This window comes from Lepidothrix coronata, unplaced genomic scaffold, assembly GCF_001604755.1.
Source record: "Lepidothrix coronata isolate B3197 unplaced genomic scaffold, Lepidothrix_coronata-1.0 Scaffold110, whole genome shotgun sequence".
Lineage (NCBI taxonomy): Eukaryota > Metazoa > Chordata > Aves > Passeriformes > Pipridae > Lepidothrix > Lepidothrix coronata.
The window spans coordinates 819,499-834,921 of record NW_016690290.1 but is presented as its reverse complement, the minus strand read 5'-3'; the positions used below and the strand labels follow the sequence as shown (position 1 = coordinate 834,921).

The 15,423-nt window shown below is 46.3% G+C and overlaps 1 protein-coding gene across 2 annotated transcripts in view; it reads left to right on the top strand.

Moving 5' to 3' along the window:
- Window positions 1-3,338: 3,338 nt before the first annotated feature.
- CUNH16orf70 (chromosome unknown C16orf70 homolog) overlaps window positions 3,339-15,423 on the top strand; it is a 33,325-nt gene continuing 21,240 nt past the window's right edge. For both annotated transcript variants that reach the window (XM_017824408.1, XM_017824409.1), the window contains exons 1-4: window positions 3,339-3,384; window positions 3,644-3,765; window positions 8,464-8,546; window positions 12,166-12,249. In XM_017824408.1, coding sequence (XP_017679897.1) covers window positions 3,702-3,765; window positions 8,464-8,546; window positions 12,166-12,249 — 231 coding nt within the window. In that variant the 5' untranslated portion in view covers window positions 3,339-3,384; window positions 3,644-3,701. The remainder of the gene's footprint in view (window positions 3,385-3,643; window positions 3,766-8,463; window positions 8,547-12,165; window positions 12,250-15,423) is intronic.

Sequence of the window (15,423 nt, the reverse complement as noted above, 5' to 3'; positions counted from 1 at the left end):
CCCGTCGGGAGAGGGCAGCTCTCCTTCGCTCGGAGCCGCCCAGCCTTTCCCCACGCGCGGCTCCGTCCCGCGCCTGCAAGCCCTGGTGAGTTTTTAGTCCCTCCTGGTAACTTTTGCATTTTTTCCTCTTTTGTTTTTGACCGGTTGGACTGCAAAGCCCAGCTCTTCCCTACCGACACGCACCTGCAGATGTGTGGAATTTAGGAAAAATAAGTAAGAATCCAGTAATTCCCTGAAGCTGTTGCTCTCACCCCAAAATGTGACAGCACCACAAGGCTTTGGCAGCAGGGGACCTGGATTGTCTCCGATGGATGCACCCACTGCCATTCCTTCAGTCAGAAACATTAACAGCTCAGCCTGGCTTTAAAAATTGATTATAATTTTCAGAGAGCTGCACATTGCTTCCTGAGCCCCGGGGCTGAATTTGGGCATTTTCCAAGAAGTGCTCCATAATCTAGAGAGCGAGGAGGGTAATTTTATTCTTTTAAAATTTAATTTTTGCCTGTCACGAGCGGTTGCCCAAATGATGGTGGTTTGCCCAATCTGCCTTGAAAATGCCATCCTGCCTGGAGTCACTGGGGAGCCAGGGGGGCTTCTCCAGTCACTCTGGGGGGTTTGATTTCAGCTGCCCACGTTGATCCCTGCTCAGGACCCTCAGCTCTCTGGTTCTGTGGTGGAGGCAGGCAAAGGGGGCTCCATCCCAGCACCCCACAGACAAGGCTGCTCCACACCCCTGAGTGCAGCTGCAGCACAGAGCTGCCCAGGGGGAGAACATCCCAGTGTCCCTGGGCAGCTTGCTGGTTGTTGCTGGGTTTGGGGCAGAAGAGGTGTTGGAAGGAGCTGGGAATTTTCATAACTGCTGGCTCAGCTGTGCAAAAACCATGAGCCAGCCCAGCCTGCAGCTGGATCTCCAGCTGGGACAGGCTCTCTAGGCAGGAGGAGCAGGCCAGAGAGGGATGTGCCCAGCGGAGCTGGGGTGGTCCTGGGGGTCTCCAGCTTCCCTGTGGAGCTGGTGTTCACCTCTGCAAACCAGCCCCTCCTGCTGCTGTTGAAGTGAGGGCTCAAAAGCAACCCTTGAGCTGCTCTCCTTCGCTGGTGCAGCTGAACACCAGCCCTGCAAACAGCCTGGGGGGGGTTGCTGCCTCCTATGACTTCGGATTTGGTTTCTTTTTGTCTTGGTTGGTGGAATGAGAAATGTGGTCTGCAGGGAAACCAGATCCTCTGGGAATCCAGGGAGGATGCCTCAGGTGCATGGGGGAGTTTTCCTCTGTCCGGGGAAGGAGAGGTTTTGGTCTCAGTGGTGGGCATGGGTGCAGGGGATGCTCCACCTCAGCCGTGCCTGCACTTGCTCCCCTTCAGGACACTGTGTGGGATCTTCAGCCAGCTGGGATTTCCCACTGATCTGTGCCTGTGCCTGGGACCTCCCTCCTCAGCCTGGGGAGCCACTGCAATGACCAGCAAAACCCCAGGGCTGTTGGGTGCCACTGCCCCTGCCTGCCCCTGCCCAGCTCACTCTGCCCTCCCACCTGGGTCAGGGCCATGTTCTAAGCTCAGAGGTGTGGAAGGGGCTGGCATCCACCATCCAGCATCCCAACCTGAAGGCTGCCTGTGCCCTGGGCCTGCTTAAAAGTGGTGCTGCGTGTCCTTCATGCCCTGTTAAATGACTGGGGTATGCACATTTCTCTACATATCTATTCTCTCAAACACAGTCCTTATGGATGTCACTATATGAATATATATATAAAAATAATATGTCAGTATTGTATATATACATATTTTATGTATATAGTGATTTGGAGATAGTGGGTGACTCATAAGGGTTAGCCCATGCTCCTGGGAGAGGAAAGGCTAATTTCTCTATTTGAGCCAATAAAGATGTGTCAGAGGGCTGGAGTGAAGGGGAAACATTGGCAGCACCTTTGTGCTTTTCAGCATATTAAGATGTCACCATGCTTGCATTAAAAAAAAAAAAAAGGCAAGCAAGGCATGAATAATAAATAGAGCAATGTGCAGTTGCCTTCAAGGGAAAGCTAATTTCCCTGGGGCTTGCTCCATGCCATATACATTAAAATCTCACCTGCTTTGACAGCTCTGTGACCTGAACAGAGATGCTGAGACACGTGGTGTTCAGAGCAGAGCCTGGCCAAGGTCCTGCTCCCAAACGTGACTGGGATTTCTTTCTAAGGCTTTGATTCCCCCTGTCAGCAATGGCTTTCTCTGCCTGTGGGAAGGAGGTGTAGTGGAAAACCTACCTGAAACAATGTTTGACTCTCCCTTTTTCTCTTTCAAATACGAGGTCCCCAAACTCCTGTGGCTGTGGCTGGCTGCCTGATGGGAGTTCTCAGCTGATGTTTTCTGTCCTGCTGTGGGATATTCCATGTGATGGGGCTGGCCTGCTGCTGACCTTGCTGGGACATGGTGGGCATGTGGGCAGCCCATGGATGGTGGGGTCAGGCTGGGACTGAGCATCACCCCCCACAGGGATGCAGCACGGGAGAGGGGACAGGAGATGGGTATCGCCCAAGGAGAGGCCTTCTGCTGCCACCCTCTAATAAACATGGAAAAAATGCATGTCCTCACACTCCCTGCCCCTCCTGGAGCACCGACCCGCCACCAGAAGGAGTTACAGCTGCTTCCACACCCACTGCACTCTCCTGGCTGTCCATCGCTTGTGCAGGCCCGCTCCAGAGAAGGTGTCGCTTTGCACGGGCCTGGCACGGGTCTGTATCCTTGGGTTTTCTCAGTTACTTTTAATTCTCTGCTTATTTGGGCAATGCTTGACCTGGTGCCTTTCATCTCGGATCGAGTTTCCACTGTAGAAACGGGTGATGGCCTGCCATGGGGTGTCCAAAGGGGTGGCACATCCCGGGGGAGCTCAGTTTGCTCCTGGGCTGTGTGGGTGCTTCTGCCACCGGGGGTCTTTGGGTGTGAGCGAGGCAGGTGAGCCCCACCCCAAGGGAAACATGGGCTTCCTTGGGGTCAGAACTCTGGGGTGGCTCAAACAACATCGCAGAGTCAATGACTTCGTTACTACTTTCTTCCTCACTGAGTCATTCCCGTGCTTGTTCTGGTAACTTTGCTCGTGCCACTGACTAATTTCTCCTCAACTCTTCTCTCCCCCATCCTGGCCCTTCAACAGGAAAAACTGGATGCAACCGGCTTGGTTTGGGCTGGTTGTTTTTCCCTCAGTCCAGAGCTCACCGGCGCAACCTGGCCCTGCGCTGCGGGTCCCACACCCGCCGACGGCGCCGGGACTCGAACTCGAGACGTCCCCGAGCCACCGCCCTCCGCCCTCCCTCACGGCCCGGCCCCGCCCCGCCCCGCCCCCCGCGCGGGCGCGCCTGACGGCAGCTGCAAAGCAGTTTTTCAGCAGCCGCAAGTGAGGTGAGTGGCGGCCCCGCGGCGCGGGGGGGGTCGGAGCCCCCCCGGCCCCTCAGACGGGCCGGGACAGGCCGGGAAGGGACGGGACGGGCGAACGCGGCCGCGGCCCTGCCCCGCGCCCCGGCAGCGGGCGGGGGGCGCGGGCGGCGGGGCCGCGGGCCGGGGAGGGGCGGCCGGTGGGTGGCCGCGGCGGCGCTGCCCGCGGGGCCGGGGCCGGCGGGACCCCCCGGCCGCCCGCGCTGCCCTCCCGCTCCCTCCGCAGGGTCCGGCGCTGCCTCCCCGAGCCGCCGTGCGACCCCGCGGCCCCGCGACCGGAGCCAATGCTCGATCTGGAGGTGGTGCCCGAGCGCTCTCTGGGGAACGAGCAATGGGAGTTCACCTTAGGTAAGTGTGTCCGCCGCCCCCGGCCCCTCGGGACGGCCCTGGGGGCTCTCCCGCAGCCTTCACCGAGTTTCAAGGGAGAAAGCTTTGGCTCTTTCCCCCTCACCCTTGTCTGTCGCTAAAAGTAGTGATTTACGAGCTCCGAGGATTCCCCCGCAGTGTTTAGTTTCATGTTTGGCTCTCTCACGCCGGGTCGTGCTTTGTTTATCAGCTCCTGCGCTCGTTTCTGCTCGTTTGCCTTGTTTTGTCTTGGCCATCTTAGGCTGGTAATTTTTTTAAATAACTCCTGAAAGAGGAAGCGTGAATGTGCTGACTGTCACCTGAATACACATCAGGTGATACCGGCAGCCTCACCTGTCACTGGTGCTCAGCGTAAACTCTGCTTTTGCGGACAAACCCTGCATAAACATGAGTCGAGTTTCACAATTTCTTTGTTTTGTTGCTGGATTGCGACACAGTGCAGAAAGTAAACTTATGAGATGTTTTCTCAGGGTTAGATAACAAGTATTTCTCCCCCCAATCGTTTGTATTTCTGGTCTCACTGAGTAGTCCCTCCCTCCTAGTCACTGTTTACTGCCCTGAGAGAGACCTTTCCCCCTGCTGGTACACATTTGGGTGGTGCTCAACCCAGGGCACTTAAAGGTTCAGTTGGGACTCGGATGATGTGGGTTCTTCAGGTGACTTATGTTCTCAAGCAGGCGGTGGTGGTCTGCAAACTCTCAGAAAGTGCCGCAGGTGTCACGTTTTTCTAAGTGGTTGTGTGAGGTCTCGGAGCTGGGCTCTTCCTCTCCGTTCTGCTCTCTGCTGTAGCTTTGTGTGAAGCACAGTTAATGGAGTCTGGCAGGTGTAAACAGGGCCCTGGGTGTCAGCCCTCTGTGTCTGCCTGGACTTGAGCTGCACTGGGGCTGCTGCTGTCACCTGTGACAGCAAGGGGACAGACTGTTCCCTAAAAACCCTGTTACACAGCTGAACTCGGGACACACCAAAGGAGTGGGGCTGGGCCTGGAGTTGTTTATATGAAAGCCATCAAACACAAAGGGCTGTTTATGCTGCTGTGGCTGCAGAGTCAAGTACAGCTCGATGGTTGCAGGGAGTTAGAATGGCTGTTGCAGGCTAATTATAGCACCTCAGGTCCCAGCCCTTGAAATCTTGGTGATCTCCCTGTGCTGCCAATGGGTGCTGTGCTCTCAGCTCTGGGTGACCTTCTGCCCCCCTTTAGAGCCTGTGTTACCCAGGAAAAAGCAATCTCCAACTCTGGAGCCTGACAGTCTTCATAAATACAGAGTACCAGCTGCCCCCCATTCTCCTTACCAAAACAAAAAAAGGGAAGTGAAAATGGTTTTCATTTTCCCAAGAACCCCCAAAGAAGCCTGTTGGTGCAATCTCACGGTTAAACTTGTGTCCTGTGTGTCTGTCTGTGCAGACACACACATGCTGAGATGTGAGAGGGAGGAAGCTCAGCTGTATTTCTTGGAGTAAACATAGCCACCACGTGATGTGGCCAGTGTATAATTAGCATGACCTGCTGGGGCAGAGCAGGAGGCTGACTAGGTATTAAGATACTTAAATTGTCCTGCACCAGGGATGTTGTGTGAGGATTGTCCCTGCTGGCAGGGCTGGCTCAGCTGTGTTGGTGGCAGTGGGGTTGGTAGCTGGTGTAAATGGGATTCCTGCTGCCAGCGGTGTCCTGCTCGTGGTTTGTTTAGCTCTGCTCTCAGCAGAACTAATGGCAGTATTCCTGAACTGCTGCTGACTCTGGCTCCCAGTATTGTGCCCACAATGGGGATGACTGAGGGGAAATGCCAGGAAAATTTTGTACATGAGTTCTTGGATTCTGTTTCTGGCTCCAGTGTTGACTCACTGTGTGACTAGAGCACAAAAAATTTAACCAAGGCTGAGTTTAGATACCTGTGTCACTGCAGCTCTCAGGCTATATTCCTGCCATTTTAAAGGAGGACAATTAAATACTTATTCTGGAGTGCCTATAGCTGTGTTATTAGTGTTTGAGATGTATAATTTCTGAGGCACACTTGCATTTCTCTTGCTTTTTATATTTTCCTACTGAGTTTCACATATCTTTATTTAATGCTTAGTGATTCATCCTAGATTTTTTTTTTATTCTTTTCTTAATCTTTATTCACTTCTCTACCCTCCTTTTCCCTTCAGGACACACAGTCTTAGCACAGGCTAGTGTTTCCAGCCACGATGTTCCTGAGCAGTGTTTGGGAGAGTCTTGTGCTGTTGTGTCACTCCAGCCTTCAGGAATGGGGAAGGTCTGGGATAGGGGAGCCCTCACACTGGTCCTTGGGGGTGTTACTTGCCATGGCTCAGTTTGGTTGACTGGAAACCACGTTTGCTTCCCTGTTCCCCCTGGCTGGTGAGCAGGGGAAAAAGAATTCTTTGTTTTCCTCTTTGACTGCAAAGGCTGACGAATGTTGAGGAAAGGGGGGTGTTGTCTGTGAGAAGGCTGGAGAAAAATAACCCATTTTTTTACTCTTCCTTTGACTTTCTGCTAATGGAGGCAAAGGGAGGATACTGGCTCTTCCACACATGTTTTTAGGTTCTGTGAGCTGTTCTTGGAGGACTTGGGTTGCTCACTGTAGCTTTGCTGAGCAGCTGCGTGCCAAAATCTGGTTGCTGAAAACTGAACAAAGTCAGTCCCTGTGCATTTGCTGAGAAAGCTGTGAGTAAGAGAGTCACATGAGCCATGTGTTTGCACACTTACCAGCCCAAGATTGCATCAGTTTACGTTGGGCTACAGACCCAGCTTGGTGTTTCTGTGCACTTTTTTGGCCAAATGCTTTTTTACTGAAACCTTAACCTGCTGCAGGCATTGCCATTGGTGTCTGGGTTCTGTCAGCTCAGCCACAGGCTTTGCTTCAGCCTTTGCCACTTGTTTGGTTTTTAAATGAGTGCCTCTGCAAGTCTTATATGAATACTGACTTAGGAAATGGGGTTTATAGTTTAAATCATCTTTACTTTTACTTTTGAATCATACTTTTTACTAGGTTAAGAAATGTGAAACTTGTACAGGAGCATCTTTGATCTTAGCTTCTTGCTTTTATTCATGTTTCTGTTCCATTTTGAAAATATTATCTAAGGCATAATAACTGTCATCTTAAAACTCAGCTGCTTATACTACAAGACAACTGCTATTTCCTAGGTAATAGGAAACAGTGCTGCTTTATTTTGTGTCTCTGTGTTTAATTGTATTACTGTCATTAAAATAATAACTCTTCTTGAATTTTTTTTTTATATCATCTACTGATGTATAATTTCTAGCTGCAAAACAAATTGTTTCCAGGATTATGGGCTAAGGTGAAAACCAGCTTCACAGACACGTCTGGATATGGTATTTACAAATTGGATCACTGCAGTTCTAACCTGTATGTCTGTTTTGCCCAAACCAGATTTCATAATTGGAGGAAAGCTGCAATGCATGGGCATGACAGTGACAATGATATTCTGGGTTTTTTTTTTAGTGCTGTGCTAGTATTACTTTAAAGCAGTGCCTGTGGTGAGCCAGGTGTGTGTGTGATGTATAGATATATATGGAAAGAGGGAAAGAGTTTTCTCCCTTTGATACTGTAGGTAGAGTCTAAAAGGTCCTTTGGAACATGATGTACAGTCTGAGCTTGAGAGGTGTAGCCAGTAACTGAAAGTTTGAATGTAATAAAAGTGTCGGTTCCAAGGTAAATTTTCTCTAGTCCAGGCAACTTTCTTATTGTTTAAAAACTAGAAATACAAAAGAACGGGGAAGGGAATGGAAATAAAATGTCAGATAACTAATCTAAATTGACTTGCAGCAATTAGTAGGAAAATAAAACTTTACAATTAGGAGCTCATAATCTCTTTATAAATGCCTGCTTTGAATCCAGGAGTGTGATCACACTTCATTTGGAAAGGCAACAAAGGTTTTAAGTGTGATAAAGGATGAGATGGTGTGGTGCTATTCTTTCTGCAGAGTCAGCTGTTTCATTCCACTTTCAAAAATTTATAGCTGTTAAGATAAGATATACACTGAAGGGGAAAAAAAAACCCTTGAAAATGTATGGGAGGGTGAATTGAAGTGTATTATTTCAATTGAATCAAATTGTTTAGTATGTTTATCTTGTCTGTAAACTGAGAAGCTAAAGTTTCTTCCTTGACACAAATATAGCCATATTGGCAGCTAATATGGCCTTTTAGGGTAAGGAGAATCATTGCTCTGTTCTACTATTTGTGTCTATCTTGTGCAGATGCTCAGTACTTTATCAAGGTTAATAAAAAATGGGTGCCATGAAATGCTGCCTGGGAGCCTCTTGCCTGTGTCCAGGAGTGCTCCCTGCAGCCCCAGTGCAGTCTGGTGTGGGCTGTGTGACCCCTTTTGCATTGATTACCCCACAGAGCAGCAAAGTCTGTGTGCTGCTGGTAGAAAGATCTTTGCTTTTTCTGCCTGAACTTTGCTGTTTAATTTTGTCTAGAGATCCTTTTTCCATATATGCCAAACGAACTGGTAGGTCAACAGTGACTTTTGTGTTTCCAAACACCAGATCTGTGCTGATACCATGACTGGAATGGGCTCGTTTATTGACTGCATACCTTTCTGTTGTAATGCACTGGGTGCTCCTGGGGCTTTAGTTACCTCATCTGTAACCTTGCTGGTAGAAATCCCTGTTCCTGGGGTCTGTGCTGAAGAAATACAACTGCTTTTATTTCCAGGAATGCCTTTGGCTCAGGCTGTAGCAATTCTTCAGAAGCACTGTCGCATCATCAAAAACGTCCAGGTTCTCTACAGTGAGCAGGTGAGTAGTGCATGGGCTGGCCAAGAAAGGCACCTCAGTGTGTCCCAGAATTAAGACACGTACGTGTTGTGGGAGTTGTGGGGTTATTTGAAGTTGAATTACACCAAATTATGGCCATGGCACCAGAGATGTAGCTTTTGTAACAGTTTCAGCACGGCGTGGTGATTGAACAGCTGGCAGTTCTGTATGTGCAGTGGTGGGGTAGCATTGCTCTTCCTGTAAGAAGCAAAAGTTATGTAATTAGCTGGATAACTTAGTTCTGGTCTATTTACTTTATCGTTGTCAAGTGTTCCTAATATGTTTGACTTCCATCAAAAAGGGGACTAGAAGTAAAACCTCTCTGCTAGACTGAGTAAAATGTGTTATACACCCACCTTTAGAAAGAGGAGATGGGACAAAGGAGGATTGTGACTCTCCAGATGTATTTTATGTGAAATGCAGCTAATCAGAAGATGATATTCATATGTTGCAAATAACATATTGGCATGAGAAAAGGGCAGACTCTGGGTGGAATGTCAGTTTGTATCAAAGCACAGATTGAGGGCTCTGTTTGCTGTGAATACGGAATGGCTGAGAACAACGTGGGCTCTGTTCACTGCTGGAGATATATTTCATATTATTAATGGAATTATCCTTTTTTTGTTTCACATTATGTAGATTTATGAGGTTTGTGATGGCTGAATGGCAAATGGAAAATCTGGCTCCTTGTACTCAATACATGGGAGCATCTTCCTGGCAGGGAATGCATTCTGTGGTTCCTGTACTCTTTGGAGGCTTTTAGTTTTTCCTACCACGGTGCATTCAAATTATTTCTAGGTTTGTTTAGGTAAATGATGAGATTCCTGTTGCACTCAGATTTGTAGAATCACAGAAGGATCAGTGGTGCAGTGCTGGAAAGCAGGGTGTACCACTCCTTGGCTCTTTACACCTCTTGGAAAGATACTTGGTGCTGGACTGTGTACACTGACCTTCTATTCTGTCTGCAGAGGGCAGGTTTAGGGCTTTTTTTCTCCAAACTCTAATGAAGGTAAAGATGTTTTTAATATCTGCATAGTCCAACAAAATAGTAGCTCTCAACTTCCTTGAATAGTTGAGCCCATTATATTTTTTTTCTGTCTTTTATTGCAATTCAGTGCCTGATATTGGTGCAGTTTTTCCACATGCCCCTCAGGGCCTGCAGTTGATTGTCTGGCTCTATCCTTGCCCTCAAGCAGAGCATCATGCCCTTCATTAGCAGCTGAGCACAAAGAGCTCAGTTCTCAGAAGATTCAAAGCTTTAAATAAACTTCACCATGCTTAACTTCTGTCTAGCTAAACTGTACCTGAACAGCCTTCATGTCTTTCCTCTTTGCTTTGTAAAAGAATGCCTTTGAGCATAGTGATCAAGTGTTATTTAAAGCTGTTGCATCTAAAGCACTGAATTTCTGATCCTGGAACTCCAGCAGTGAGTATTTCCTTTCAAAAATTTATATGGCAATTAAATGCAATTAGATCTGCCCACGGTGCTCTCTTTAACTTGACATAAATGGGATGCCCAAACTGTGCCAGAAAAGCTTGATGAATCCTTTTCTGTGAATGAAAGAATTTTAACTCCTTTTCGGTCAGTTTAAGCAGGGTACTTAATTGCCTTTGTTTGTTTTCCTAAGCTACTTCCTCTGGATTTTTGTTGATGGGATTGTTCAGTGATAACAGTTTTTCCTGCATCTTTACGTAGATTAGCAGTGTAACTGCACATCTGTGGTGCTTCCTTCAGGAAGGACCCTCCTGTTGCTTCTTGGCATCATCATTCATACTTGAGCCCTTATTTCATGTATTAGAAGTCACATGAACTAAATTTGTGCCCTTGAAACTTTTTCTGCTATTAGAAAATATGCCAGCATAGAACAGAAGATCATTGCTGTACTAATTATCAAGCTTTTCCTTAGATGTTTGGGGTTTTTTTTCTCCACCCACTCAAAAGTATTTGTAATGCTCTCATTAATTTTGGAATAACCTTATGAAAATTTTGCTTAGAAACCAGTGAAATGCAGAGTATATCCTATGTCAGAACAACTCTGTTGGCGTGTTGGAATGCAACATTCCAAGGTTTTTTTGCTCTATCTGTAGCCTTTCTAAATTAGATTTATAAGGGATTTAAAAAAAAGACTGTCAGGATCAACATTAGATCTTTTTATGTCAAGCTCATAGTTCATTTGCAGTGCTGCTTCAGTCCTGCCCAGCCCCACCCAGGTTTGCCAGCAGGAGCGAGGCACTGGTGGCATTGATGCCATTGTGCAAAGTGCTGTGGAAGTGCCATTTAGGAGACAGTTCACAGGCCAGATCACCTGTGTTTGAGAAAGATGAGCTCCAGCTGAACCAGCTGCAGGAAGAGCTGCTGCAGAGATCAAGGGGAATGGGAAATCTGCCTCACAGGGCATGGAAAGCCCTGTGGCTTGTTTTGACCTAGTGATGTGAGGTCTGGGATCTGTTTACTTGAGTATAGTTTGGGAAGGGGTGGGAGATGCACGTGAAAATGCTCAAAATTGTCCAGGCTAGAAGGTAGTGCTGATGTGAGAACAAAGAGGTGAGAGAATTTAGGATGAAAACTGGACTTCTGACAGTCAAAACCCAGAGCCTCTCCTGGTAGAGCAAAATAAGATAACTTATGCTTAATTCATTAAAGGGTGTGTCTGCCACTGTAGAAGCCTTTCTATGCCCCAGATGTCCCATCCCCATTCTGTCTTTTGCTAGATAACTGCTGGGTGCAATTCCAGGGCATGGATGTTGCTGCCTGCCTCTCATTCAGCCCTTTTTCTTCTCTGAGGAGGCAGTTGGGGAGGGTAGAGCTTTTTGAAGCAAATGTGCTTTAGATGGTACGTGATCAAATAGCTGAGCTGGGGCAGCTGCCCGTGTGTGTGTGGACTGTACTGGTGCAGCAGTGAGCAGCTTCCCCAGGCACAGGCTGAGAGGGCTGAGAGCCTTCCCAGACACCAGGACAGCCAGTGGAATGTCTCCTATTGACTCCAGCAGACTGCAAATTAAGCCTTCAGTTGTTATGATTCACAGTAACTAAGGAAACCTAAATTCACAACGCAAGAGTCTGAAGGCTTCCTTTTGAGGCCTGAAAAAAGACTGTGACAGTTTGGTTTTTGAAGTGCAAAGCCCTCTCACCATCTCTTTGTCAAGCACACCCTGGGTTCTGATGTGAGACTTGCTGAGGTGGGCTGTTATTTTTGTGTGCCAAGAAAGCAACAGATTCCCTGCATGATGCCTCTGATGCTAAACTTGGAATGTTAATTTTCAAGGTGTTGGGGTTTTTTTTAATGAGGGGTGGGGATTGCTTTGTTTTGAGTTTGTTGGTTTTCCCCCACTTAAAGTAATGGACAAAGTACCCTTGGGGAGTTCTGGCAGGGTGCAGATCTTACATGGGCAGTGCTGTTTCTATTTCATGAGCAAACTGAAGAGTTGGGAGGTTTGGCCAGATGTGTTTTAGTTATGCTTATTTGTTGAGTAAGGGGTGGTTTTCTCAGGCAGTTTTGTTTTTCCAAAGTAACGCATTTATACTTTTACAGTGATATAAATCTTAACAAAGAAGCCTTGAAATTAAAAGCCTAACAGCTTTTTTTTTTTTGTTTTACAGTCCCCTCTTAGCCATGACCTCATCCTTAACCTGACTCAGGATGGAATCAAACTGCTGTTTGATGCTTTCAATCAGAGACTTAAGGTAATAAAACACCCTTCGTGCAAAGAGACAGTGCAACCCAAAACTTCTAGGATATATTGACACTTAACACAGCATAACGATGTAGCTCTTTTAGACATATATATCTAGTGCTCTTTTGTGATTATGAACTGCATTTCTTCAGTTCAGGAGTTAAATCTTTGTTTATAGGATTAAGGCACATTTTACTGGGGCCTGTCTGAGTGCCACAGGAGTGTGATGGTCCAGTGTGGTCTCACTTGCCCATCCTGTCTCAAGTTGTACAGAAGCTGCAGAAGGCCCTTGCTCCAGCTGAGCCTTGGATATGAGATGGAATCATTGGTTAGTGCAGACCAGACTGTGTTGTTTTCTGCCCAGGTTGTTCCTTTACCTGCACTGCCATTTTATTTATGAAATTAAACTTGCTCCTATTTGTAGTTTTCAGCTGAGTTAACTTCACAGGGAACTTGTGTGGCTGTGAGTGTGTGCTTTCCCCCAGAAGGCCACATTCAGGCCTGTTGTGAGCAGCTGCCTCCTGCACTGATTCAGTTCTGGATGAGTTTTTATTCTTGTCATTGATGTGTTCAGTTGTGCTTGTGTGCTTTTAGGTGACCAAGTGTCGATCTGCCTCTCTCTAGGATGCTTTGTGTAGTTAAGATGCAAAATAAAAGGCTGGTCACTACCCTCCCATGGCATTTACCTTTGCAAAATATCTGTGTTTCATCTCTACAAAATGGGCAACTGTGAGACTGGAGAGGTAGGAAGAGATTAGTTCAAAATTTTGAAAAGCTCTTAACTGAAGCATTTAAAATATCTGGATGTAAGTTCTCAGTTGTTCAGGGTGGTCCTTTCAGCAGGAGCAGCCGTGCTGAGCAGTTGTCACTGTGGTTCTCACGCGGTGCTTGTAAATGTTTTTGTGATTTAAGTGCTTAGGTGTTGATTTGCTAATTGGGTGCGAGTGAGCTGCTCCAACTGCTCTAACATTTGAAAGCAGAAGTGTGGGGTTAAACGCGATCGTAAAAAATGGAATGCTTGTCCTGTAGGTAAGTCTGGAGTATGTTGCTCACATCCTTACTTCCAGGGTTTGGAAGAGTGGCCTTGTGCTCTTTACTCACTCAGGTCTGAAATAAAACCAGCAGAAAAACACTTCTCTCCAAAGTTCAGCCTAGTGCTTTATCCCCAGCCTTACTGTAAGAGTGTGCTATCAGCTGAAACTTGAGCTCTTTGTCTACTTTGTGTATATTAAACGATTGAATAGCAACACAGATTAGTTGTTGGAAGTACTTACTTCTCTAAGAATAACCTGTAACACCAGGGGGTGCTTATATTTTTCAGAAGTTCCTTTACATTAACTAGAAAAATACAGATTATGAAGAACAATTTTTGGTTCAAATTGAGCTCAGCTGGGGGACAACTGAGCACCTCTTTTTCCAGTTTCTGTTTGTAATTGCCTTGTGGTAGTTTCTGTTCATGAAGTCATTTGATAGTAATGAAGTCATTCGGTATTTTTATTTTTATCAAGTTTTTGAACTTTATTCAGATTGTGTATGTGAATTTAAAATTTTTAAGAGAATATCTTGAAAATTCTTTGTCAGAGGGACCTTTTCATACAGCAGGTGTAGCTTACACTGATAATCTTTCCAATTATATTTTATTCTGAAGGAGACTGAACTCAGAACTGGCATAACCATTTCAAGTGCATGACTTGCTTACTGACTTTTTTGGGAATGTTATGATCCTGTAGTGTTTTTGAAATGCTGTAACTAGTGTATGCCTTGTCTCTTCATCTCCAGTTTTTGAGGGTCTGATTTTGTCATTTCAGCACTCAGTGCTGAAACTAAGCAAGAGCTTTTCATGTCTTTCTCCATAATGTCTTAAAATTTGTTTTAAACTAAAAATATAAAACTCAAATTCTTCTGGTATGTATTTTTAGGTTTGTTTCAAAAATAAAAATTACAGGAAAACCAGTCTCTTCTGGTATGTTATGGTTCAGTGGCCTAGTGATACCTCTTGTTTGTTTGAACTATGAAAAGTCAAGTTGTGTAAATGCATAAAGTGCTATGAAAACCTATACTTGTAAGAGTGCTCAGAAAACTTTATAGAAGAAATCCAGTGGGATCAGTTCAGCAGTGAGCCACAGGACTTGTTAAAGGATAGTGTAGGTGTAGAGTAGTGTAAGTAATGCCTGGTTTTAAGATGGTGTGACTGCTTTCAGTGTTGCTCAGCAGCAGCAAAACTGGAAAAATCAGGAGGCCTTTTTTTTTTTTCTCCTTTGTGTTTTGGCTTTTAATACACGGTTGCTATTAGATTTGACTGTGAAAAAGAGATTGAAATACAGGGTGCTAAAATGGAAAGTATTGATAGTTCCAAGGAAGATGGTGCAGGAATAAAGTCATAGCAGTATTCCTAAGAAGCTTCCTTCCTTTTCCAGGGAGTGGGGAATAGCTTGTGCATAGTCCCTGAGCTCACCTTCAGCAGCCAAAGCTCTGCAGGAGTTGTCACTAATGTGGGCTGATGTGAATTGGTAGATCCAGGACCAGGTTCTGAAAACATTGCTATGAATTTTAGCATCAGGGTCTCACATGTGCTCCCTCTGGGATGGAAAAAGAGTTCGATTCCACAGTGCTGATCTGTTCCTGCTGGTCAGTGACACCTGAACATTTTTGAGTCTTAGCAGTGATTGTCAATACAGTGAGTGAGAGGAAACATCAGGTTTTATTCATTTAAACCAACTGCCTTCTGGCTGTGTAGGAAACCCATCACCAAATAGTCCTTGGTCTTCTCAGTTTTTATTCTCTGCACATAGAATCACATTAATCCTTTTGTCAGTGTAGCTTCTATAACTTAGAAAACCTTTTTTAGTGCTATGTCCAGTTCTTCAATATATGTCTTTCATGACTTTATGAGATCCTTTGACTGCCATTAATTTTTGCTAAGTTGTGCTTGTTTCTTCCTCTGCTGTTAGTAAAAAAAATGTTGACATGAATAGATCAGTCTGAGTCACAGGAAGGGGATGGAAGGCAAACTAGTGCCTGTTGTTGGCTGCTCTCAAGGTGTTTCTTTTGTGGGGAACTTCGTTTGTGCAACCTGCTGTTCCTCCTGCACTGCTTCTTGTGGTTCAGCTCCTCCTTTTGTCTCCCCCCACTGCATCTGTTTGAGCAGAACTTGAGGGGAGTGCCCCGTGCCCTGCAGTGGTGG